Below are 20,892 nucleotides of genomic sequence, written 5' to 3' on the forward strand. Positions count from 1 at the left end.
CCCAAAGTGTTTTTACACTACAAGGTTCAGGACTTGAACTGCAATCAGCTATGTGGGAGGCCAGCACTTTAACCACTACGCCACCTGCTTGTCACCCCCTGGCTGACTTTAAAAAGCTCTTCTGCTGGCTGTAAATGTATGGGATGGAGAGTAGGGTATGCATGGTTAGATGAATTGGAGTGTCAGTGGGTGATGATAGGATGAGGTATCTGTCAAATAATGGTGCAGTAACTGTGGTTGAGAGAAGTGGGAGTGTCTGAGTGATGGTGGGTTCTCAAGCTGAGAGCCTGGGCTTATCCAGGGGTAATGGTGAGGAAGGACATTTCTGAGTGCCCATGGTTGAGGAGGGTGGAGACATCTGTGGGTAAATGGGTAGGTTGGGCTGGGCATGCATAGAGGGTATGAGATGTTCCTGAGAGACTGCTTTTTTCTGGGTCTCTGAGCCTACTTTGTCTGAGTGAGGAGTATGACTGTATGGCTGAGTAAAAGGATGCCGCTGACATATTTCTTGTCCCTCCAGATTGTTTTTTGTGGGCTCCCGTGAGGGCCACCTCCCGGACCTTCTGTCCATGATCCACGTTGAACGTTTTACACCCATCCCAGCTTTATTGTTCAATGTAAGTGCTAGTTGGGAAGTGGTGGGGCTTGGACCTACCTGTGTAGTGCTCCTTCTAATTTGCATTATGGGGACTTCAAAAAGTACATGGAAAATGGAATTAAAGTACAAGTTATTTTGATTCAAAACATTTTTTAATTCATGCAATTTTTTCTTAATAAGCATTTTCCACAAACTTTTAATTTTTAAAAGCATTTATTTATTTATTTGTTGTGATTGAGGACTGGATTCCCACATGGTCGACCCACCACGCCACTTGCTGGCCCCTTCAAACTTTTTGAAGACCTCCCCTTATATATATAGCAGAAACCCTGAGAAAGACCTTGCTTCAAGATTTGAAAAACATTAAAAAACAAAACAAAACAAAACAAAACCTCTTGGGAACCAGCAGTTAGCGTAATGGCTATGTCTCTGGACTCCCATGTAGTCGACTGTGGTTTGCATCCCGGACCCGGTGGCTTAAAACTCACGCCGGGTGTGTGTGCGTGGATGCCCAAGATCCTGAGAGGAGAATGGAGGAGAAGGGATTGCAGCGTGACCATCCCCCCTGGGGGGTGATTTCTCGCTTTCTGTCTCTCTGTCTCTGTCTGTCTGGCGAGCGCACGCGCCCTATAGCAAAAACCTCTCCAAAAAAAAAAAAGAAATAAAAAGAAACAAGATTTGAAAAACAATTTTTTTCTTTTCTTCTTTTCATCTATTAATATTTTCTGGTTTTATTACTTAAGCTAAAGTTTTGGATTTATCTCTAGTTTATATTTAGTTGTATTAAGGTGAGGAATTTTTTTCTTGAATGACTAGCATGTCATACCAATATCATTTATTGAAGAATCAAATTTTTTAGTTTGCAAACTTTTTTTTTTAAGAGAGATTTTTGCTAGGGACCAACAGTTGGCATAATAGCTATGTCGCTGGACTCCCGTGTAGTCGACTGCGGTTTGAGTCCCGGACTGGGTGGCTTAAACTCACGCTGGGCACGTGTGCCTACGTCCCCAAGCTCCCAAGAGAATGGAGGAGAAGGGTGGCGTGGGCATCCCCTCCGGAGGGTGATTTCTTGCTTTCTGTCTCTGGCGGGTGCACGCGCCCTATAGCAAAAACTTCTCCAAAAAAAAAAGAGAGAGAGAGATTTTTGCAATAGGGCATGTGTGCTCGCCAGAGACAGAGAGATAGAAAGAGAGAAATCACCCCTGGAGAGATAGCCATGCCTCAGTCCCTTCTCCTCCATTCTCTTCTTGGGATTTTGGGCACTCAAGCACAGGTACCAGCGTGAGTTTTAAGCATCTGGATCTGGAACTTGAACTGCAGTCGACTATGTGGGAGTCTAGCAATGTAACCATTAAGGCATCTCCTGGTCCTGCAAACTTTTCATACAAAAATAATAGTAGCCAACTTTTAGGGTGCTTAATAAGTGCCAGGTTCAGTTGTATGTCCCTTAGATGTATCATTTTAACTACTTCTCTTCATCAGTATCAAGTCCCATTACTTTAGCTTTATATCTACTATCTGAGAACTACAGAGGGAATGAGGGGTTGTTCACTGTATTTTTTTTCTCCCAGGATTTTTCTGATCATTTTCACATTTGTTTATTTGTCTTGATGACCTTTGGTATTGTTTTCTCAAAACAAACAAACAAACAAACAAACCTGAAAAATCCTCCCAATATTTTGTTTGGGACAGTGTCAAATTATAAATTTAGGAGAGATCTGATGTCTTTTAAGTTAGCTATCTTTCACTTCACTTTTCTCCTCTTTATTGATTTATTTTAAAAATTATTTTATTTAACTTTTATATATTTATTTTAATTTGACCAGAGAGGGACAGAGTGAGAGATTGAGGCTAAGTAAGAAAGCAAGCTGCTGGGCCCCCTCTTTTCTCCTCTTAAAACAGTGTCTTTCCCTGTCTCTGCAGAATGGCCTCTCTTTGTTTTAAATCCTTCCCTCCCCTGTCTCTGCAGAATGGGCTCCCTTTGTTTTAAATCCTTTGTTGATAGCTGGGGATGAAAAGACAGGTAGGGGAATTCTATTGATGATTCGCTTTGAAGCTTAAGCAAATCTGACCTTGTTCTAGGACTCTAGTCCCTGACCCCTGAACTCTAGGATTCTTTTGTTCCAGAGGGAAATTCTGTCACACCTCTCCATCAGTGTGGATTTGTCTTGCGAATCTGCATTTCTAAAGTTCCAGGACAGTGAGATAGTTCTGGAAGTATTTCCCTCATTTATATGCCAGGTAGTCAAGATCCAGCTCTGAGCACTTCCCTAGGGTACAGTGTGAATTCTGCACAGGGTTAGAAGGCCTCACTGTCTGCCATCAGAAGGGGAAAGGACTCTGACTTGTTACTGAAGTGCTTGCAAAGAGAAGGGAGGCATTGGGTGCAGGAGAAGCCCCAATAGAAGAGGGAGAGATGCCACCTTGAAGGATCATGGGGAGAAAGGACCTGTCTAATGCCAGAGGGTCACTGAAAAAGTACTGGAGGCAGTCTGGTAAAGGTATCAGATGTGGCACTGTTAGATGGTGCGGTCTCCCGGGGTAGGCCATGGTGACAGTGTTCTCCCTCCCCAACAGTGCACTATGACACTCATCTACCTCACTGTGGAGGATGTTTTCCTGCTCATCAACTACTTCAGCTTCAGCTACTGGTTCTTCGTAGGCCTGTCTGTTGTTGGACAGCTCTACCTTCGCTGGAAGGAGCCAGACCGGCCCCGGCCCCTCAAGGTCAGAAGTTCTGGGTAGACTAGGAGGTTATGCCTTTTCCCTGTGGTGTCCTCTTGCCCCTGCCTTGTTTTCTCATTCCACCCTACTTTCTTCTTTCAGCTGAGCCTGTTTTTTCCCATCGTGTTCTGCATATGTTCTGTATTTCTGGTGATTGTGCCCCTCTTCAGTGACACCATCAATTCTCTCATCGGCATCGGGATTGCCCTCTCTGGGGTCCCTGTCTACTTCTTGGGTGTTTACCTGCCAGAGTCCCGGAGGCCACTCTTCATTCGGAATGTCCTGGGTAAGCCTCTCTTTGTCCATCACTTAGTGGATATGGGTGTATGTATGTGTGGATGGTGGCTAATAGCTTTCCCCCATACTTTGTGGAGGCCATGAGACCTGGCTGCCCCATGATTTTCCTTTTGATCTTGACATGATCATTATAGTCCTAACCTTAGTGTTTGGACGGTTAAGCATTAGCTCCTAGCAGTGCAGTCCACCTGGGCAGACAAGGAGTCATGCTTCAGACTCCGATTGGGCAAGGGATGGAGGACAGTGGGGCTTGTTGGGAATGACAGGTGGGGAGGGAGCCACAGATGTGCTCCAGTCGGTCTTGTGGTATTCAGGTTGGGGTTGTCACTGTGTTTGCTAAATCCTGTGTTTTTCTATTTTCCTTTAGCTGCTATCACCAGAATCATCCAGCAGCTTTGCTTTTGTGTCCTGACTGAGCTAGATGTAGCTGAAGAGAGAAAGGTTGAGAGGAAAACTGACTAGAGGCCAGAAGTGACCTCCCTGAGGCCCAGAAGGCTGGCACAGCCACCAAAGTCCAGATAATAAGACTGTGTGACCCACCCCCCCCCCCTACTGGAGCCTGTTGACCTGTATTATAAAAGGGGACTCAGGGCCAATGCTCCCATTGGTAAGCTATGGGAGGAGACTTAGGGTCTGGGGCCAGCCTGAAGCTGAGGACTTCCAAGGGTGAGGGTAGGTTGGGGAACAGGGGAATGGTCATTTTGCTCCTGGTGAGTAGATACAACTCCTATGAATACTTGCTTGGTAAATTGCAGTGGGGAAAGAGACAGTGATAACTATGGCTAGTGGTTTTTGAATTTGGTATTTGAGGTTTGAACCAGGGGTTTTTCCAGAAGAGCTGCTTTATGGGAGGTTTTCCCCTGACCAGGTCAAAGCACCTGGCTTTAGAGATGTAAAAGGCTACCATTGCATTCTCTGGCTTAGAATCCTTCCCTGGAGAGAGGGTTGTATTCCATTATTGTTATTTTTTGGTTGGGTGAAGCATGAACAGCAAAGCTTCATTTAACTGATGTTGGAACAGTGTATCTCCTGCTTCCTGAATACTCCAAGAGGATCACTGTTCCCTGCTCTGGAACTTCACGCTCAACAATCAATCAGCCTGCAGGGAAGAAATCACTTCAGGGTCCCAGAAGTGCCCATTGAAGGGCTATGCTGTCAAGTTTGGCTTCTCACTTGTGGGTCCATATGCTGCTGTAGATTTGGGCAAGATGGCTAGAGAGCTTCTTAATGTTTCTCAAGACCTCCGGATCCACCTGATCCTCAGCAAGTCACTGTCCAGTAATTGTATCCACCCTATGCTGCTCACTGGCACAGCAAGGAAGACCTCTGCTGTCAGCAAAAGGACTGCCATTATGCTCTCTTGCTCCTGGAGTATACCTCGAATCAAGCCTAGCATGTCAAACCTGGTGTTGGTTTCACCCTAGACAGCTCCAGTTAGCCCACAGCTGGGGTACCAGTGTTGTAATGGCTTGACCTTTTGCTTTTTCCATATCTGAACTGGGTTCTCTTTTTGGATGGAAAAGAGTCTGACTCTTGAAGTTTGAAGATTTTTATGTTTATTTTCTTCTTCTCTCGTTACCATTTCATTTACTCATATTACTTTTTGTGTTTTGGCAAATTTCAGGTGTGTCTGAATAGCTTCTGCTGTTAGTTTGTTTTTATGATATTCATGTCAGCTGTTGCTGCCTGTTCCAGGGCCTGTTTGTTTCCTCCAAGGGTGAAATAGTCGAGCCAGTTCAACTTGCACAGTGCCTTGGGGAGCTGCAGGATCTTGGTGTTGTACAGGTTATCCACTGTGAGAAGTTTGACCTGTCTGAATTTGCTTGGATCAAATTTGCACTTCATGGTTGTAGTCCTTAAAAAAAGGAGCTGAACTTCCTGTTCCCCTAACAAGTTGGTCTTGGCCACCCAAATGCCATCCTTCCTAAGTGGAGCCATGGCACTTTGGTGGAGGCAGTGGTCCCAAAGCACCAGAATTTGTGTACATTCCGTGCTGTGTTGGTGTAGGTCATTGGAGGTCTGAGAAAAACCTCATTGCTCCAAATGAAGGTGGGTAGCTCTGCTGTGAACCAGACAGGCCACCACTGCCACCAAATTCACTCCTGTACTCCATTATTTTTTGATATTATTTAATCCAGAACACCGATTCTAGCCAAGCATTAGTGTTAATTCACCTATAGGATGCTATAGGTTAATTGTATTTAAAAATTCAAAGTACTAGAGCCAGCTGGCAGCATGGTGGTTAAGGAGGCTGGATTCTACATGGATGTGTGGTTTGAGTCCTGGACCTGGCAGCTTGGAAAAACAACAACAACAAAAACAACCTAGGTACGTGTGTTTGTGGGTGTGTGTGTGTGTGCCCAGAAATCCCAAGAGAAGAAATGGAGAAGGGACTGTGGTGTGACCATGCCTCAACGAGGGGTGCTTTCTCACTTTCCCTCTCGCTTTCCCCCTCCCTGGCAAGCACACATGCCCTGTAGCAAATTAAAAAAAAAAAAAAATCATAAAACTGAGTCCTTCTGCCCTCCCTGGTATCTCTGGTGGTGGGTCAGATTCTGACCACAGCTTTTATGCTCAGTTTAGCACAATCTTCTGTTGAATCTTACCTGCAAAGGTAACCTTTTTCTTTCTACTCCTGTACCTGCTACACTTTGGGTAGGTTACATGTTACAAGCACCTGGCTCAGGTCTAGCAAGGCCAAGTAAATGAATTCATGAGTCAGATGTCTGGTAATATGGCTATTTTAAAGGATAATCCTTTTATTTGAGACTTTAGGTCTTTCTTCCAGTTGATAGAAAGTAAATCTCTGGGTTTCTGGTACGAACTTCAAGAGGGCTGAAACCGTTCTGGAATTCAGGCAGATCACCTGGATTCTTTCAGCCCCGTGGCTTGGAGAATATCTCATGGATCCAAGTCATCACGTAGCTTGTCCTCTCTGTAAGGGCCTGCATGAGGGACTGCTGTGCAGACCCAAGCAAGCCACCCTGGTGCTAGAAATGGTCATTTTTTTCTGCAAACCTCACACCAGGCTGCATCCTCCTCTTCTGTCCCTGGCACCAGGCTTCGTTTACACTCCGTGCTGCCTTGGTGTGGGTCATTGGGATAGTGCATTCCTCACCTCTCTCCTGCCTGCCTCCCCTGGTGGGCCTGAAGTCTCAGGAAGAGCTTAGTACTCATGGGGACTTCAGTTTTCTTCCTGTGGAGGATCAATGAAGACTCTGGGACAAAAGCTGTTTCAACCTCAGTCTGGTTCCTTAGCAGCCTGGAAGCAACTACTCTGGTGCTCAGACTGGTCTCAGCACCCAGGCCAGGCTAGAGTGGCAGGTTTGGCCTGATGGATTTTCCTTCATGTGCAGGATGGCTGCATTGGTTCAGACAACCCTTCTGTGAGTCCTCCAGACATTGTGATCCTGGGCCCAGAAGAGCCTGCTGGCTTGGCATACCCTGTGGGCTTCTTGTCCTTAGGTTTGGAATTGGTCAGCAGCGAAGACAAGAACTGTGAGGTGGTGTCCTTTTTGACCATTATTCTCCACCAAACGCAGTAGCAGACAAGGACGTAACCTTGGTCATATACTTGCTCAATAAAGATTTCGGGGAGCATGGTCACAGTCACAGTTGCCTTTGGTTTAGGGCACATATCTGAGACCAGTGGGGGGACATTCCTATTGTCATGAGTTGGGGATTTATACAGCAAATTCCTGCCTGACAACAGGGAGTCTTGTGCAAAGGCTGACTTGCCTAAACTATATAAACATGATTTCTGTCTGAGCCAAGCTGGCACCTGTCCCAGGGCTCCTCTGGAGCTAATCCTTTAAGCAGTGTGTGCTTGTTTTGAGGATCCCTGATGCTGGGTTTAGCCTTCTCCACTCAATAACCAGCTAATGCCAGGAATTTGCTGCCCCCCAGTGGCTTCTTTGGAAGGCCGGGGCCTCACACTCCAGGTGCCCTAGTACTTGCTTAGTGAGCCATGTCATCCTCAGCTCATTATGGGAAGGTGACAGCATTCTTCCCCTCTGTGCTGGATACAGACTTCTCTCAGGAACCTTTCTGCGGGAAGGAAGCCAGAGACTCCCTACAGCACTCAAGCTTCATGGTGGAATTAATTTCTGCCAGGTCTTTGTTGTTTTGTCTCCTTAAATCCTTCTTCTGGTGCATTAATCCCTTTTGCAGTAGGTACAGTTTGTGAAGTTGTCAGCTTTTTAATGTTGGCAAAACTTAACGAGTACATAAACAGCAGTGAGCATATTATAATGACATAGAGTGGTTTTTAATCCTTCGTTTCTATGACTACAGGAGTTTAGTATTAGACATATAAATTGTTGCCTGTATTTGCAACACTGAATTGCACCTTTGTGGATACTTAGGATGGGAAAATGAATTGTTTGTTGGATAATTAGCTGTAATAGTGAGGTCTGAATACACAGCATTTAATGTGTGGAGGTAGGATAGAGAAGTAGCAATGTTTAAAAAATTATAAAAGAGGGGGACCAGCGGGTGGCGTGGTGGTTAAGGTGCTGGGCACTCCCATATGGCTGACCGTGGTTCAAATCCCAGACCCGTCGGCTTGCTTTCTCACTTTCTCTCTTTCTGGTCAAATTAAAATAAATGAATGAATAAATTAAATAAAGTTTTTTTTTTTTAAATTGTAAGAGATGGGAAAAAGGCATCTCCCTGAGTAATTTACTTTCCCATGTGATAATGAGTCAGAAACAAACTGTCACAGGGCTAAAGGGGATATCTAAAATTGAAGGTTTGTTTTGTGTGCTGTTTCCCTAGACCTGTGCTGTACTCTGTCATAGCTACTAGCCATGAGTAGCTAGTTAAAATGAAATGAAATTAAAACTCAAGTTTGGACCCAACAGTGGCATAGTGATTGTTATAAGGCAGTCAGATCCATCATGGCTGACTGTGCAGTTTGAGTCCCAGACCCAGCAGTTTGAAAAAAACATGCCAGGGGGGCTGGCAGGTGGCATGGTGGTTAAGATGCTGGACTTCCACATAGCTGACCACAGTTCAAGTCTCTGACCTGGTGGCTTGCTCTCTCACTTTCTATCTCTTTCTTCAGAATTAAAATATAAGAACAAAAAAAAATTAAACAAATATTTTTTAAAAATGACAGGTGTGTGTGTGCATGCCCAAAATCCCAAGAGGAGAAATAAAGAAACTGTGGCTTGGGAACAGCAGATGGCCTAACGGCTATATCACTGGATTCCCATGTAGTTGACCGCAGTTCGAGTCCCGGACCCGGTGGCTTACACTCATGGTGAGTGTGTGTATGTACATGCCCAAGATCCTGAGAATGGAGACAGGATTGTGGCATGGCCATCCCCCCCTGGGAGGGGATTTCTTGCCTTCTCTCTTTCTCTTTCTGGTGAGCACATGTGCCCTATAGCAAAAACTACCCCTTCCCACCCAAAAAAAGGGACTGTGGCTTGGCCAGGCCCTATTGGTGTGATTTCTCTTTCTCTGTCTCTCTCTAGTGCACATGCCCTCTAGCAAATTTAAAACAAAACCTTCAGGTGCCAAATAGTCACGTCTCGTGGCTGCTGTTGTACAGTGTAAGTGTAGGGCCCATTCATCACTGCAGGAAGTTCTACTGGATAATGTTATACTAGAAGAATGTCAACTCAGCTAGTTAAGGCAGCTGCAGTTTGAAAAGTAGTAAGGAGGAAGGAGAGTTGGCTTACAAGATCCGAGTTCTGGTACAAAATTGGGTCTTGTTACAAGTAGTTTCTGGTGAGTGCTGTGAATAGTTAACATTTCTCCAAGTGTAGGCTATGCTTTTTCCTCACTCCAGTCCTTCGTGTCTAAGGTTGTTTCTCGACTTCCTCACTATTCTCTCATTTTGTGTGTGTATGCCTGCATGCGAGGGAAGTACACTGGGAAACACTTAAGATACTCAGAGTTGAAAAAAAATGTTTAGACTGGCCTGTAGCCTAATGGCTGAGTGAGCTGGATCACATATGGTTGGCCAGTTTGGGTCCTGGCCCCAGCAGTCAAGACATCTGGAATGATCTGGGCACATGTGCATGCGTGCCCACAGTCTCAACAAGATGGAGAAATGGTAAAAGGGGTTGTGGCATGACTATACCTCATTCTGGGGGTACTTTTCCCTCTACCTCTTTGGTGGGTGCATACACTAAAATCTGAACTAAGATTTTTTTTTTTGGAGAGGTTTTTGCTATAGGGCACGTGCACTCGACAGAGAGAGAGAGAGAGAGAGACAGAAAGCGAGAAATCACCCCCTAGGGGGGATGGCCATGCTGCAATCCCTTCTCCTCCATTCTCCTCTCGGGATCTTGGGCACGCACGCACATGCACCTGGCATGAGTTTAAGCCACCGGGTCTGGGACTCAAACCGCGGTCCACTATGTGGGAGTCCAGTGACATAGCCATTTCACTAACTGCTGGTCCATGAACTAAGATCTTTTGAAATCTCTTAAAATCTTTTTTAAAGACTTTTTTTTTTTCTTTCCACGAAAGAGGAAGAGAAAGACAGACAGGGTCCCCTACAGTGTCTTGTCATGGGGGATGCCTTCTGGCCACCCAGGATCATGGGCACACCTGTGGGTCCAGCTGTCACCAAACCCTTGGCCTTCTCATGTAGATCCAGTATCGTGAATTGTGCCTCACTGCCTGTGCCACTGTGACTGGGGCAGATTTATAAGGTTTTAAAGGAGTGACTTTCTTCCATGGTAAGAGTTAGTTTTTATTAAACAAGTAGTGTCACATTCATATTCATTCTGTCCCTGGGCACTACTGCCAAAGGATGACAACAATCTTTACAACCATCATCAGAGTCCAGAAGCAGGAAAGCGGAGGTAGCTGTGAGCTAAAATCTTCCACAGCTCAGATTCTACTTCCTGCCCTAATGGCCATTACTGTCCAGTCTGTGCTGCTACAAGGGCCCCACTATAGCCCTTCCACATTCCCTCTATCGAAAAGAACAGGTTTTACTAGAGGCAGGCAGCCTGGTAGTATGGGGAAAGCAGAACTGTATTCCTGGTGAAATAACCTCTCTGCTACCCGTATGGCTTTAGCTAGGAGACTTGGAACACCAGGAAAACTGCCTGGGCCAAGAAGCTAAACAAACCTTCCTTTATACAGCATTTTTTAAAAGACTACAGGGTCACTTTTGATTCAGGCCCTACTTTTAGTGGGAAAGACCCATTTCCTTAGCATAGTTTTCCCTGTGATGAGACGGTACTGTTTGATATGCTGCTTCCTCCACACATTAAGCTAGGAAATCTAAGAGAATGTCACTAGGGCAGCTGATGCTGTAGTCACAGAGCCCCCAAGGGCTGTGCAGAATCTCATGGCTATCACAAGACTATCAGTCTGAATCTAGGTCATGGGGGTTGTCATAGCCAAACTCCTTCTGTACATCCAGGGGGTATTTGCTCCACATGCATTGTCTGCTACAGCCACTTTCCTCTTCACTGAGACTGTTGTATTCATCAGAGCCTAGAATGGAAGACCAAGAATAGACTCTTAACTACATGGTTTTCTAGAAAATGTAGAATATAGAACAATTTTTAAAAATGCAATCATATTCCTACTATCTGAACTATGTTCCTTAACACTGAAGTGTTTTATCACATCTCTCAAGTATAAATTTTTTTTAACAGTTATAGTCATGTTGAAAATAAAAATTTTGTAACTTTACCCTTTCTAACACATCACTGTCATTTCCTCAATATATTCTATTGTTCAGCTGTTCCTCTGTTATCAGAGAACACCATGAAATTCCTTCTGTTGGCACTTAGATGCTAGTCACCGAAGGAACTGTGTTGCCAGAGTATCTTTTCATCCCTTTTCCCCAGGTACCATATCTTTCTGCTGCATCTTTCTCAGAACAGTTGTACATGTAGCAGTTTCTTAAGATGTTAGGTAGCTGACTTGTGAAAACCTTGGACTTATTTCCACAAGCAAGCCTCTCCAGTACTTTCTTGACTGGAGCAGGGAAAGGGACAATAAACTGGATATAGGGAACTTCACAAAGTTGATGAAAAAATGGAATTAAAGTACAAGCTGATCCTGGTGTAAAAAATTGAGATCAATGTATAGTTTTTTCCATAATATACATTTTCTGTGAACTTTTTGAAGCCCTTCTCATATTTTACTAGTCTCGACTATTAAAAGTCAGTACAGTATTATCTCATTTTATGGAGAGAAAAATGAGGCTCAGCGAGGTGAAGTAGCTTTAAGACCATAGTTAGGTGACTATAGAACTACAAGATTTGAGCTCAGGCTTGACCAACAGTATATCCACAGCAGTCCCCAGGGAAACACTGGCCTTTGAGTCTTAAAGTTCCAACAGCTTGTGATTGAGCTGCTGGAGCTCAATGGCAGAGAAGCAAAGCCAGTTAAGACATACATGCCAATTCTGCCGACACCTCAGTCTTGGAGCCTAGCAGTCCCTCCTGACCTGGGGCTGCCACCCACCTCTGGAATTTTCATCTCCATCACTGATGTCCTCCTCTTCTGGGTACTCGTTACGCCAGTTATTCTCACTGTTCTCGTCATCTTCATCTTCATAAATGTCCTCTGTTTGTTGATCATCACTCACCTGCACACCTCAACAAACATGAGCCTAAGTTAAAACCACTAAGGTTGTGCTCTTTGGGGAAGCTATGAGCATGCCAATCTGAGGAAATGTCATGTGAGGGGTAGTGTGAAAAAGAGGCTCCAGGAGTTAAGGTAACTACTGCACGAGGAGACTGCAATAAAATTAGACTGAGAGGGAGGTAGCAGCCCCTCTCCGGAGTCTAGCTCTGGATACCACATTCCCAGTGGGACAGGCAATTTGTACTAGAAGGAATTTCAGGGTAGAGAGCAGCAATGGCCCTGAGCAAGTCCCAGGTTGTCAGCAGCCTTCTAATTTCCAAAGGGCAGCCAGGTGGAAGAGGGACTATATGGATTACCAGCAATTCCAAACATCAGAACAAAAAACTAAGACTAGGGGTGCAGGAAGGCAGGCCGAGGGGCCACACAACAATCCACGGTGGGTGCAAGATGAAGTGCTGCTTTTATAATGTGAGTGCACATGCCACTTTTCCCCATTAATCAAAGAATAACAGTGTCAGGATGTTAGCTTTCTTCGTCCAAGATTTTCTCTCTCTTTTTTTAAAAGAATTATTTTATTTAACTTTATTTATCCACTTATTTATCTATTTTAATTTGATCAAAGAGGGATAGAGTGAAAGAGAGAGAGAGAGAGTGAGAAAGCAAGCCACCAGGTCCAGGACTTGAACCACAGTCGGCCATGTGGGAGTCCAGCGCCCTTAACCACACTGCCAGTTCCAAGATTGTCTCCTCTTTTAAGAAAGAATTAAAGGGACCAGCAGTTAGTGTAATGGCTATGTCACTGAAGTCCCGTGTAGTTGACTGCGGTTCGAGTCCCAGACCTGGTGGCTTAAACTCATGCCGGGCACGTGTGTGCATGCGTGCCCAAGATCCTGAGAGGAAAATGAAGGAGAAGGGATAGCAGAGTAGCCATCCCCTCCTGGGGGATGATTTCTCGCTTTCTGTCTCTGTCTTGCTGGAGAGTGCTCGAGCCTTATAGCAAAAATCTAAAAAAAGTACCCAAAAAACAAAAAATCCCCAACTTGTTCCCATTCATGTTAAAGTCTGGTTTTATTTTGCCTCTATTTTGTTGTAAGTCCCTACACATCTTTTCTCTCTCAGGGTAAGTAGCTATAAACAGTAAAGATGATGTTGTAAACCTTTTAAAAGATTACGAGTAAAAAAATCACTGGGCCAGCAGATGATATGGCAGTTAGGACAGCTGGGTCCCACATGGCCACCTGTGTGGTTGGTTAGGTCATGGACTCAAAAAAAAAAAAACCATTGGGCACATGTGTGTGTTTGCCCAAGATCCCAAGAGGAGAATGGAGGAGAAGGGACTGCAGCATGGCCAGCCTCCCCTGGGGTGTGCTTTCTTACTTTCCCTCTCTTTCTCTGTCTCCAGCAAACACATGCTCCCTATAGCAAAAAATTAAAAACAAACCAGTGAAAATCATCAATGTAGATAGTTTTTCCCAGAATTCCCTAAAAAGAATGCCCTAGACTATCCTAAGGTTCCCAAAGGGAAGTTAGAATGAATATTTTCTTTTTAAACAAGGATAAAAATAACTAAGAACAATGTAGATTCCAGAGAAAGAACTTAAGCTACTTCATGTAGTTCTTTTTGTTTTTAAAAAGAATTATTTGGGACCAGCAGATGGCATAATGGTTACACCATTATGGACTGGAACCACTGGACTCCCACATAGTCAAACATAGTTTGAGTCCTGGACCCAGTGGCTTAAAACACACCAGGCACATATGCATGCATACATTCCCAAAATCCCAAAAGGAGAATGGAGGAGAAGGGATTGTGGCATGGCCACCCCCCTTGGGATGTGATTTCTCACTTTGTATGTCTGTCTCTGTGGTGAGCGCACAAGCCCTATAGCGAAACTTCTCTAAACAAGAAAGAAAAAAAAATATTTAATTTTATTTATTATTATTTTTTAATTTGCTATAAGACACATGTACTCACCAGAGACAGAAAGAAATAGAAAGTGAGAAAGCAAGCTGCCAGGTTTGGAATTCAAAATGTGATCAGCCACCTGGGAGTTTAGCACCTTAACCACCATGCTACCTGCTGGCCCCTACCTCATGCCTTTCCTCACAGGCCCCCTTACCAGCTCCCAATCTTGGCTGTAGGGCTGCACAGAAAGGATGTTCTCGATCCATCCAGGAGTGGCCATATCCAAGCAGTAAATATCATACACATAGTCATCTTGCTTTTGTTCCTCCTGGTGCCTCACTTCTGGTCCATTCTCAGATATAGTCAATCGTTCACGGATCAACTCTACAGAATTGCAGAGGATCACATCTGGGTCAGCTGCCTGTAAGAAAAACAGAGATGATACATGTGTGACCCAAAATATAATATCCCAACTACAGGTCTCTATGTTGTGGTTAAGATTCTTATCCCCATGGACTGACCACAGGTCTCTTCTTAATTACCTATGAAATTTAAAAAATCAATAATCTGGGGGACCAGTGGGTGGCATGGTGGTTAAGGCGCTGGACATTCCCACAAGGCCAACCATGGTTCGTGTCCCACACCTGGCAGCTTCCTTTCTCACTTTCCCTTTCTGTGTCTCTCTCTGGTCGAATTAAAAATAAATGAATGAATAAAAATTAAATATTTTTTGAAAAAATCAATAATCTGTAAAATTAATGTTCTTTTGAAATAGAAACCTACAAGATAGCCTCTTGTTCTTTTGTGCTGGGTTGACACAAAGAGCATATAGAAAGACTGGCCTGAGGAGAATGGAAGAACAGAGGAACGAGACAGTCTTGCCCTCCAAGCTTTGAGTTAGACCTGCTTTTCCAGATCTTCTCTGAAATCCTTTGGTATGGTATTCTCCCTGGCCTACAGCAACACCTCTATGACTGACCCTGAAATTGGTCTGCATTTTGTGTGGCCTTGCATAGAGGACAGCAGGTGATTTCTAATGACCATCACTATCATCTCTCATCATCTGGCCTGCCCTGACACTGAGTTTAATCACACAGTTGGAGTGGATTCATCTATAATCTTTCTTATAGAAATATTATATCTTAAAAAAATTATTCATTCATTCACCTGTTTTAATTTGATGAGAGAGAGAGAGAGCAAGAGAGAGAAAGCAAGCTGCCAGGTCTGGGACTCGAACCACAGTCGACCATGTTGGAATCCAGTGCCACGCCACCTGCTGGCCCCATCATCTAAATAATCTCTCGCCTAAAACGCTTGAATGGGGGAACCAGCAGGTGGTGTGTGGTTAGGGCACTGGACTTCAATATGGCCAACCACAGTTTAAGTCCCAGAACTAGCAGCTTGCTTTCTCATTTTCCCTTCCTCTCTTGCTCTCTGTCTCTCTCTGGAGAGTGCATGTACTCCCAAGGTAAATAAAATTAATAATTCCTTAAAAAAAAAAAAAAAAAAAAAAAAAAAAAAAAAAGAGCTCAAATGTTCTAGACTAGAACTGACCCAGGTAAGATGTGCTCCAGTGGGAACGGGCTGTGTGATCCAGTGCCCTAGTAGCACAGCTCAGTTTGGAAATGGGGGATAGAGGGCACCTCTCAGGTTCATCACAGGAGGCTGCACAGCCCAAACTAGATGCCACACAGGGTAAAGTGGGGTGTCCTGTGGCCAAGGCAGACAAAGTGAGACTGATGATATTACTTACAGGCTAAGAAAATTTTTTTGCATTGTTCCAATTCAGTTTTTGTGCAAGCTCTTTATTTTTTTTTTTAGATTTTTTTGAAATTTAACTTTATTTATTTGAATTTGACCAGAGGGGGAAAAAGTGAGAGAGTGAGAGAGTGAGAGAGAGAGAGAAAGGGAGAAAGCAAGCCTCCAGGTCTGGGACTTGAACTGTGGTCAGGACATGTGGGAGTCCAGTGCCTTTAACCACCACACCACCTGCTGGCCCCTGTGCAAGCTCTTGCACAAACACAAAGCTGTTTAGGAGGACAGTTATGGCTCCAACTCACAAGTCCCCACCCTCAGTCCAGCAATATGCAGTCATTAAAATATATGACTTAACAACACAGAAAATTGCCAGAAAGAATTTTATACTCAGGATAAGCAGATGGCATAATGGTTACATCACTGAACTATCATGTAGTCAACTGCATTTCAAGTCCTGGACCCAGTGGCTTAAAATTCATGCCAGGTGCATGTGCATGCTTGCCCTAGATCCCGAGAGGAGAACGGAGAAGAAGGGATCGCAGCGTGGCCATCCCCCCTGGGGGGTGATTTCTCGCTTTCTGTCTCTGTCTCTGTCTTTTCGGTGAGCGCACACGCCCTATAGCAAAAACCTTTTAAAAAGGAAAAAAAAAAATATACTCAGAAGTGAACAGACTAGTTTTAATTCAGTTACTTTTAGATGGATAAATGGATAAATTTTCCTCCCTTTTTCCAAATATCCTATAATTAACATACATTATAAAAATTATTTTGAAGTCTGTGTCCATGTATATGCTTACCCATATTTTCAATTATACTACATATAGCATTTTCTGTTAAACACATGTAAGTATTTTCCCATATTGCCAGTCTTCATGGTTATCAATTTCAAAAGTCCAGACAGCTGTATCTATCAATTTCTTGGATATAATTTTTAGCCTCCATATATAGTGTTGCAATGAATGTGCCAATTCCTGCATTTGAAAAACGGGGATAAAAGTATCTAACAATTTTCGAGAGGATTAAATAAGTTAAATTATAAGTAAATATACCAAGTATTTAGCATAGCACTTGATAATTACTAGTAAACCAACGATAGCTTTTGTTAATATCATAGCTATTTGTGTCTTCTGAATTACCTTCCTAGGATATAATACTAGATAAAATGAATTGAACTTCTATAATATTTTAATTTACTGTTAAACTGTTACCTTATTTGCTTAACGTCGAAATGATGTCAATTTAAGAAGAAACCCACTATAAAGTGGCATAGAAATGCTGAACTAATTTTAAAAATGTCTTTAGATTTTTTAGATGGTTTGAGACCTAAACAATAATAATAAAAAACATATTTCAAAATGGGCCCCAGAGCTGAGCACAGCAGCACCTGCTACTCAGGGGCTGAGTCAGGAAGATCATTGAGTTCAAGGCTAGCATGGGCAATACAGTGAGACCATATCTTTAAAAAAAAAAAAAGGTCCCCAAGCTATTTTTAGGATTCCCAACATCTAAAGCCATGCTGTTGTCCAGTTTTTTTTTTTTTTTTAAAGAGAATGATTTTATTTTTTATTGTTATTGTTGTTAATTTGACTAGAGAGAAATAGAGAGTATGAGAAAGAAAGCCACTAGGTCTGGGACTTGAACCATGGTCACCCATGTGGAAGTCCATCACCTTAACCACCATGCTACCTGCCAGCCTCCACATCAATTTTAATGACCACATTTGAGTACCCTTTTAATCACAGTCTTGTCAGAAAGGCTATCTACTACCTCTTCCTTGCTAGTCTAGTAGGTGTAAAACCTTGAGTATGTCTAAATTCCTATTCTTATTCTGTGCATGTCTGATGTGTTTAGCATCTTGTATGGCTTTAACAGGAAAATTTGTTCATATCTTTCATCAGTTTATCTACTAGTGTCTCTCACAAAACTGAATGACGTATTTAACTGATTTGATTCCACTGAACTTTAGCTTGCTTTTAAAAATTTCTAACTAGGGGGGACCAGCAGTTGGCATAATGGTTATGTTGCTGGACTCACATGTAGTTGACCACAGTTTGAGTCCTGGACCCAGTGGCTTAAACTGTGCATGTGTGCCCGAGATCCCGAGAGGAGAACGGAAGATAAGGGGTTGCGGCATGGCCATCCCCCCAGGAGGTGATTTCTCACTTTCTGTCTGTCTCTCTCTGCCTTTCTGGCAAGCACATGCATCCTATAGCAAAAACTTCTCCAGAAAAAAAAAATAGTAAAATTTGTAACTAGGAACCAGCAGATGGTGTAATAGTTACGGTAATGGTTACATTGCTGAACTCTGGACCAGTTGAAGTTCTGGACCCAGGGATTAAAACTCATGCTGGGTGTGTGTGCATGTGTGCCCAGAATCCTGAAAGGAGAGTGGAGGAGAAGGGACTGCTGCATGGCCATTCCTCCTGGGGGTGGTGGGTGATTTTTCACTTTCTGTCTCTCTCTGGTGAGCACACATGTCCTATAACAAAAATCTCTCTCTCAAAAAAAAAAAAATTTGTGGGAACAGCAGTTGGCATAATGCCTATGTCGCTGAACTATGTAGTTGACTGCGGTTCAAGTCCCGGACCCGGTGGCTTAAACTCACGACGGGCATATGTGCGTGCGTGCCCAAGATCCCGAGAGGAGAATGAAGAGATTGTGGTATGGCCATCCCCCTGGAGGGTGATTTCTTGCTTTCTGTCTCTGAATTTCTGGCGAGTGCACGTACCCTATAGCAAAAACCTCTCAAAAAATATATAAATAAATTTGTAACTCACAAGTCTGTCTGAAATTAGTTTTGGTGAAAGATATGCTATAGATAGTACCCAATTGCTATCCATTTATACTAGCACTGTGATTATATATTTTTTTGCTTGCTGATTCATTTTGAATTAAAATTTAATTTCTCAAACTTCAAAAACGATTAAATAAGTTTTTTGTTCCAAGAAAAATGTTTATCAAGAGGGGGCACACCTTATGCTGAGAAATTTTTATTTCTGTGGTTTTACTGCATGTAATAGACCTTGTTTTTTGGAAGCCAGACAGAACTTAGTAAACGTAATATAGTGGAAAAAGCATTAAATCAGGTATGAGAAGACTTGCATTCTAGCCTTAAATCTTTCTCTAGCTCAATATACAACACTAGGTTAATTTTCCCATCTGCTTTCTCTACACTATTCCGGTGATTCCCCCATCTCACACAGGGTGAAAGGCAACAAATAAGCTCAGGCCTAGCAGGCATGGTCCCCCAAACACCTTACTACCTGTTCTCCAGCTCACTGAACTTCAGGCACAAGGACCTTTCAAAGACCAAACTATGCTTCAGGGCCTTGACACTTGGACCTCCTCTGCTTAGAAGGCCTCACTACTACTAAGATATAATGCCCTGCCATTCGCGTCTCCAAGTCTTAATTCAAATGTCATTTTCTTCACTGAAATGGCACCACTGTTTTCCTTCTTTGTTTGCCCCCTCTAAACTTTTCCATCATATGAAATTTAATTTGTTTACTGCTTCTGCCTCTAACTGAATGTTACATTCTCACTATCATATCCACGCTATCCATTACCCAGCACACAGTATCACTCTGTAAATAACTGAGCCAATAACTAAATATGTAAAATGACACCATTACGCCGGAGGGCTCATCCATCCCTAAGGGGGAGCTGTGTACCGCCTGTCAACTGTGTGCTGCTCTGGGGCCCAGAGCCCGCCTCTGGGTTGGTACTCACTTTGTAGGAGTCCATGGCAGCTGCCTCTCCGTCTCCTTCCTCGTGGACTAGGTCGAACAGCTGGAAGCCTTCGTCCTCAGAGGTCTCTAGGTTCCTTGGCTGGTACTCGGACACCAGGGAGCCCGAGGCGGTCCCCGAGGATCGGCGGCTGGAGACCACCCGATAGCGGCCTTCCTGCCTGCTCTCTCGAGCCGACGCGCGAAGACCGCGGCGGATACGCTGCTGGCTGCCCAAAGACGGGCGCAGGGCAGCCCGCACGAGGGGCTGGACTGGTTCCTCCTGGAGGGCAGCAGAGGAGGGGGCCGGAATAAGACAGTATTTGAGAGGAACTCGGAGATTCAGAAATAAGGTTTTATCCCGACAGCGCACCATGATCTTTTCAACACCCGCTCCATCCCCACCCAATACCTGGGAGCGCACGGTGGCCACCAACTGGAAGACATTATTCTCCGCCGCCCTTTCCAGGTCCTCCGGCGTCTCCTGTGCATCTGATTCAACCGGACCACTCCGGAGGCGTTTACAAGCGAGTACAAGAGCCTCGGCCGGCTCCGACGTGCGCTTCCGCTTCACTCGGAGCACCGCAGTCCTCCCGGCCTCCATAGCGTTGGCGTGGAGCACTGTGGGAACGCGCGGGGTGCGACGGGAAAGCCTCCAAGTTCCGCTCCAAGTCCCGCCCCCAATACGCCCCGCGAGCACTGAGGCCCCGCCTCCGCACGCTGGCCGCGGCAAGATGGCGGTGACAGGACATTCCCGCGGAGTGGTTCCCACAGCGGGTGAGGCGCTGGGGGTGTTGGGAAGGTGGGGTCGTGACTGGAGTCCTCAGTGCAGCCGTCTCTTGCCCTCAACTTCACGGCTCCGTCAGAGGAGCCTGGCGTGGGTGTACTCGGGGTACGCGGCCCTTTGGGACTTCCGAGGACCTAACTTCGCGTCCGCGTGGGGCGGCTCGGAGCGCCCTCGCCGGTGGGAGAGCGCGATTCCACACCAGTCCTGTCTCTGCAGTCCCACCGCCGCTAGCGGGGCCCGGGCCATAGTACTCGTGCCTGGTGCCTCCTTTCAGCCAGAGACCCGCACCGCACCCATAAGGAGCTCCCGCCCGCGAACCAGTAATTGCTGCGCCTTGGTTCTCTGGTTCAGGCAAACTGCCGATGGACTCATGTTTTCAATCACTGTGGTCTTAGTAGAGTAGTTGGAAACCAGTCTGTTCACCACACACTAGCCAGAACGGTCCTGTAAGAGTGTACACCGGCGTAGACATGCTTCTTAAACCCTGGGGTGGTTCTCACTGCACTTAGAATGAAATCCGAGCATCTTT

The 20,892-nt window shown here is 44.7% G+C and overlaps 3 protein-coding genes and 1 pseudogene across 6 annotated transcripts in view; 2 read left to right on the plus strand and 2 right to left on the minus strand.

Moving 5' to 3' along the window:
• The window catches only part of SLC7A6 (solute carrier family 7 member 6), a 33,263-nt gene extending 27,704 nt beyond the window's left edge, over nt 1-5,559 (plus strand). For all 3 annotated transcript variants that reach the window (XM_006156907.3, XM_027775092.1, XM_014591025.2), the window contains 4 exons: nt 521-617; nt 3,176-3,325; nt 3,425-3,608; nt 3,987-5,559. In XM_006156907.3, the coding sequence (XP_006156969.1) occupies nt 521-617; nt 3,176-3,325; nt 3,425-3,608; nt 3,987-4,081 (526 nt within the window). In that variant the 3' untranslated portion in view covers nt 4,082-5,559. The remainder of the gene's footprint in view (nt 1-520; nt 618-3,175; nt 3,326-3,424; nt 3,609-3,986) is intronic.
• LOC102484227 (borealin pseudogene) lies at nt 4,392-5,573 on the minus strand (annotated as a pseudogene).
• Nucleotides 5,574-10,312: 4,739 nt separating this feature from the next.
• SLC7A6OS (solute carrier family 7 member 6 opposite strand) lies at nt 10,313-20,204 on the minus strand. Its single transcript, XM_006156909.3, has 5 exons — nt 19,989-20,204; nt 19,581-19,859; nt 14,308-14,514; nt 12,065-12,188; nt 10,313-11,083 (listed from the first exon to the last, which is right to left on the minus strand). Exons 1-5 carry the CDS (start codon nt 20,178-20,180, stop codon nt 10,953-10,955), a joined length of 933 nt encoding a protein of 310 aa, XP_006156971.1. The 5' UTR covers nt 20,181-20,204; the 3' UTR covers nt 10,313-10,952.
• A 59-nt stretch (nt 20,205-20,263) lies between these two features.
• PRMT7 (protein arginine methyltransferase 7) overlaps nt 20,264-20,892 on the plus strand; it is a 45,642-nt gene continuing 45,013 nt past the window's right edge. The window contains exon 1 of one of the 2 annotated variants that reach the window (XM_006156910.3): nt 20,264-20,353. The gene's annotated coding sequence lies outside the window, so the exon portion shown is untranslated. The remainder of the gene's footprint in view (nt 20,354-20,892) is intronic. The other variant, XM_006156911.3, reaches the window with a different exon arrangement.

Source organism: Tupaia chinensis, unplaced genomic scaffold (genome assembly GCF_000334495.1).
Source record: "Tupaia chinensis unplaced genomic scaffold, TupChi_1.0 Scaffold000523_1, whole genome shotgun sequence".
In the NCBI taxonomy this organism is placed as follows: domain Eukaryota; kingdom Metazoa; phylum Chordata; class Mammalia; order Scandentia; family Tupaiidae; genus Tupaia; species Tupaia belangeri.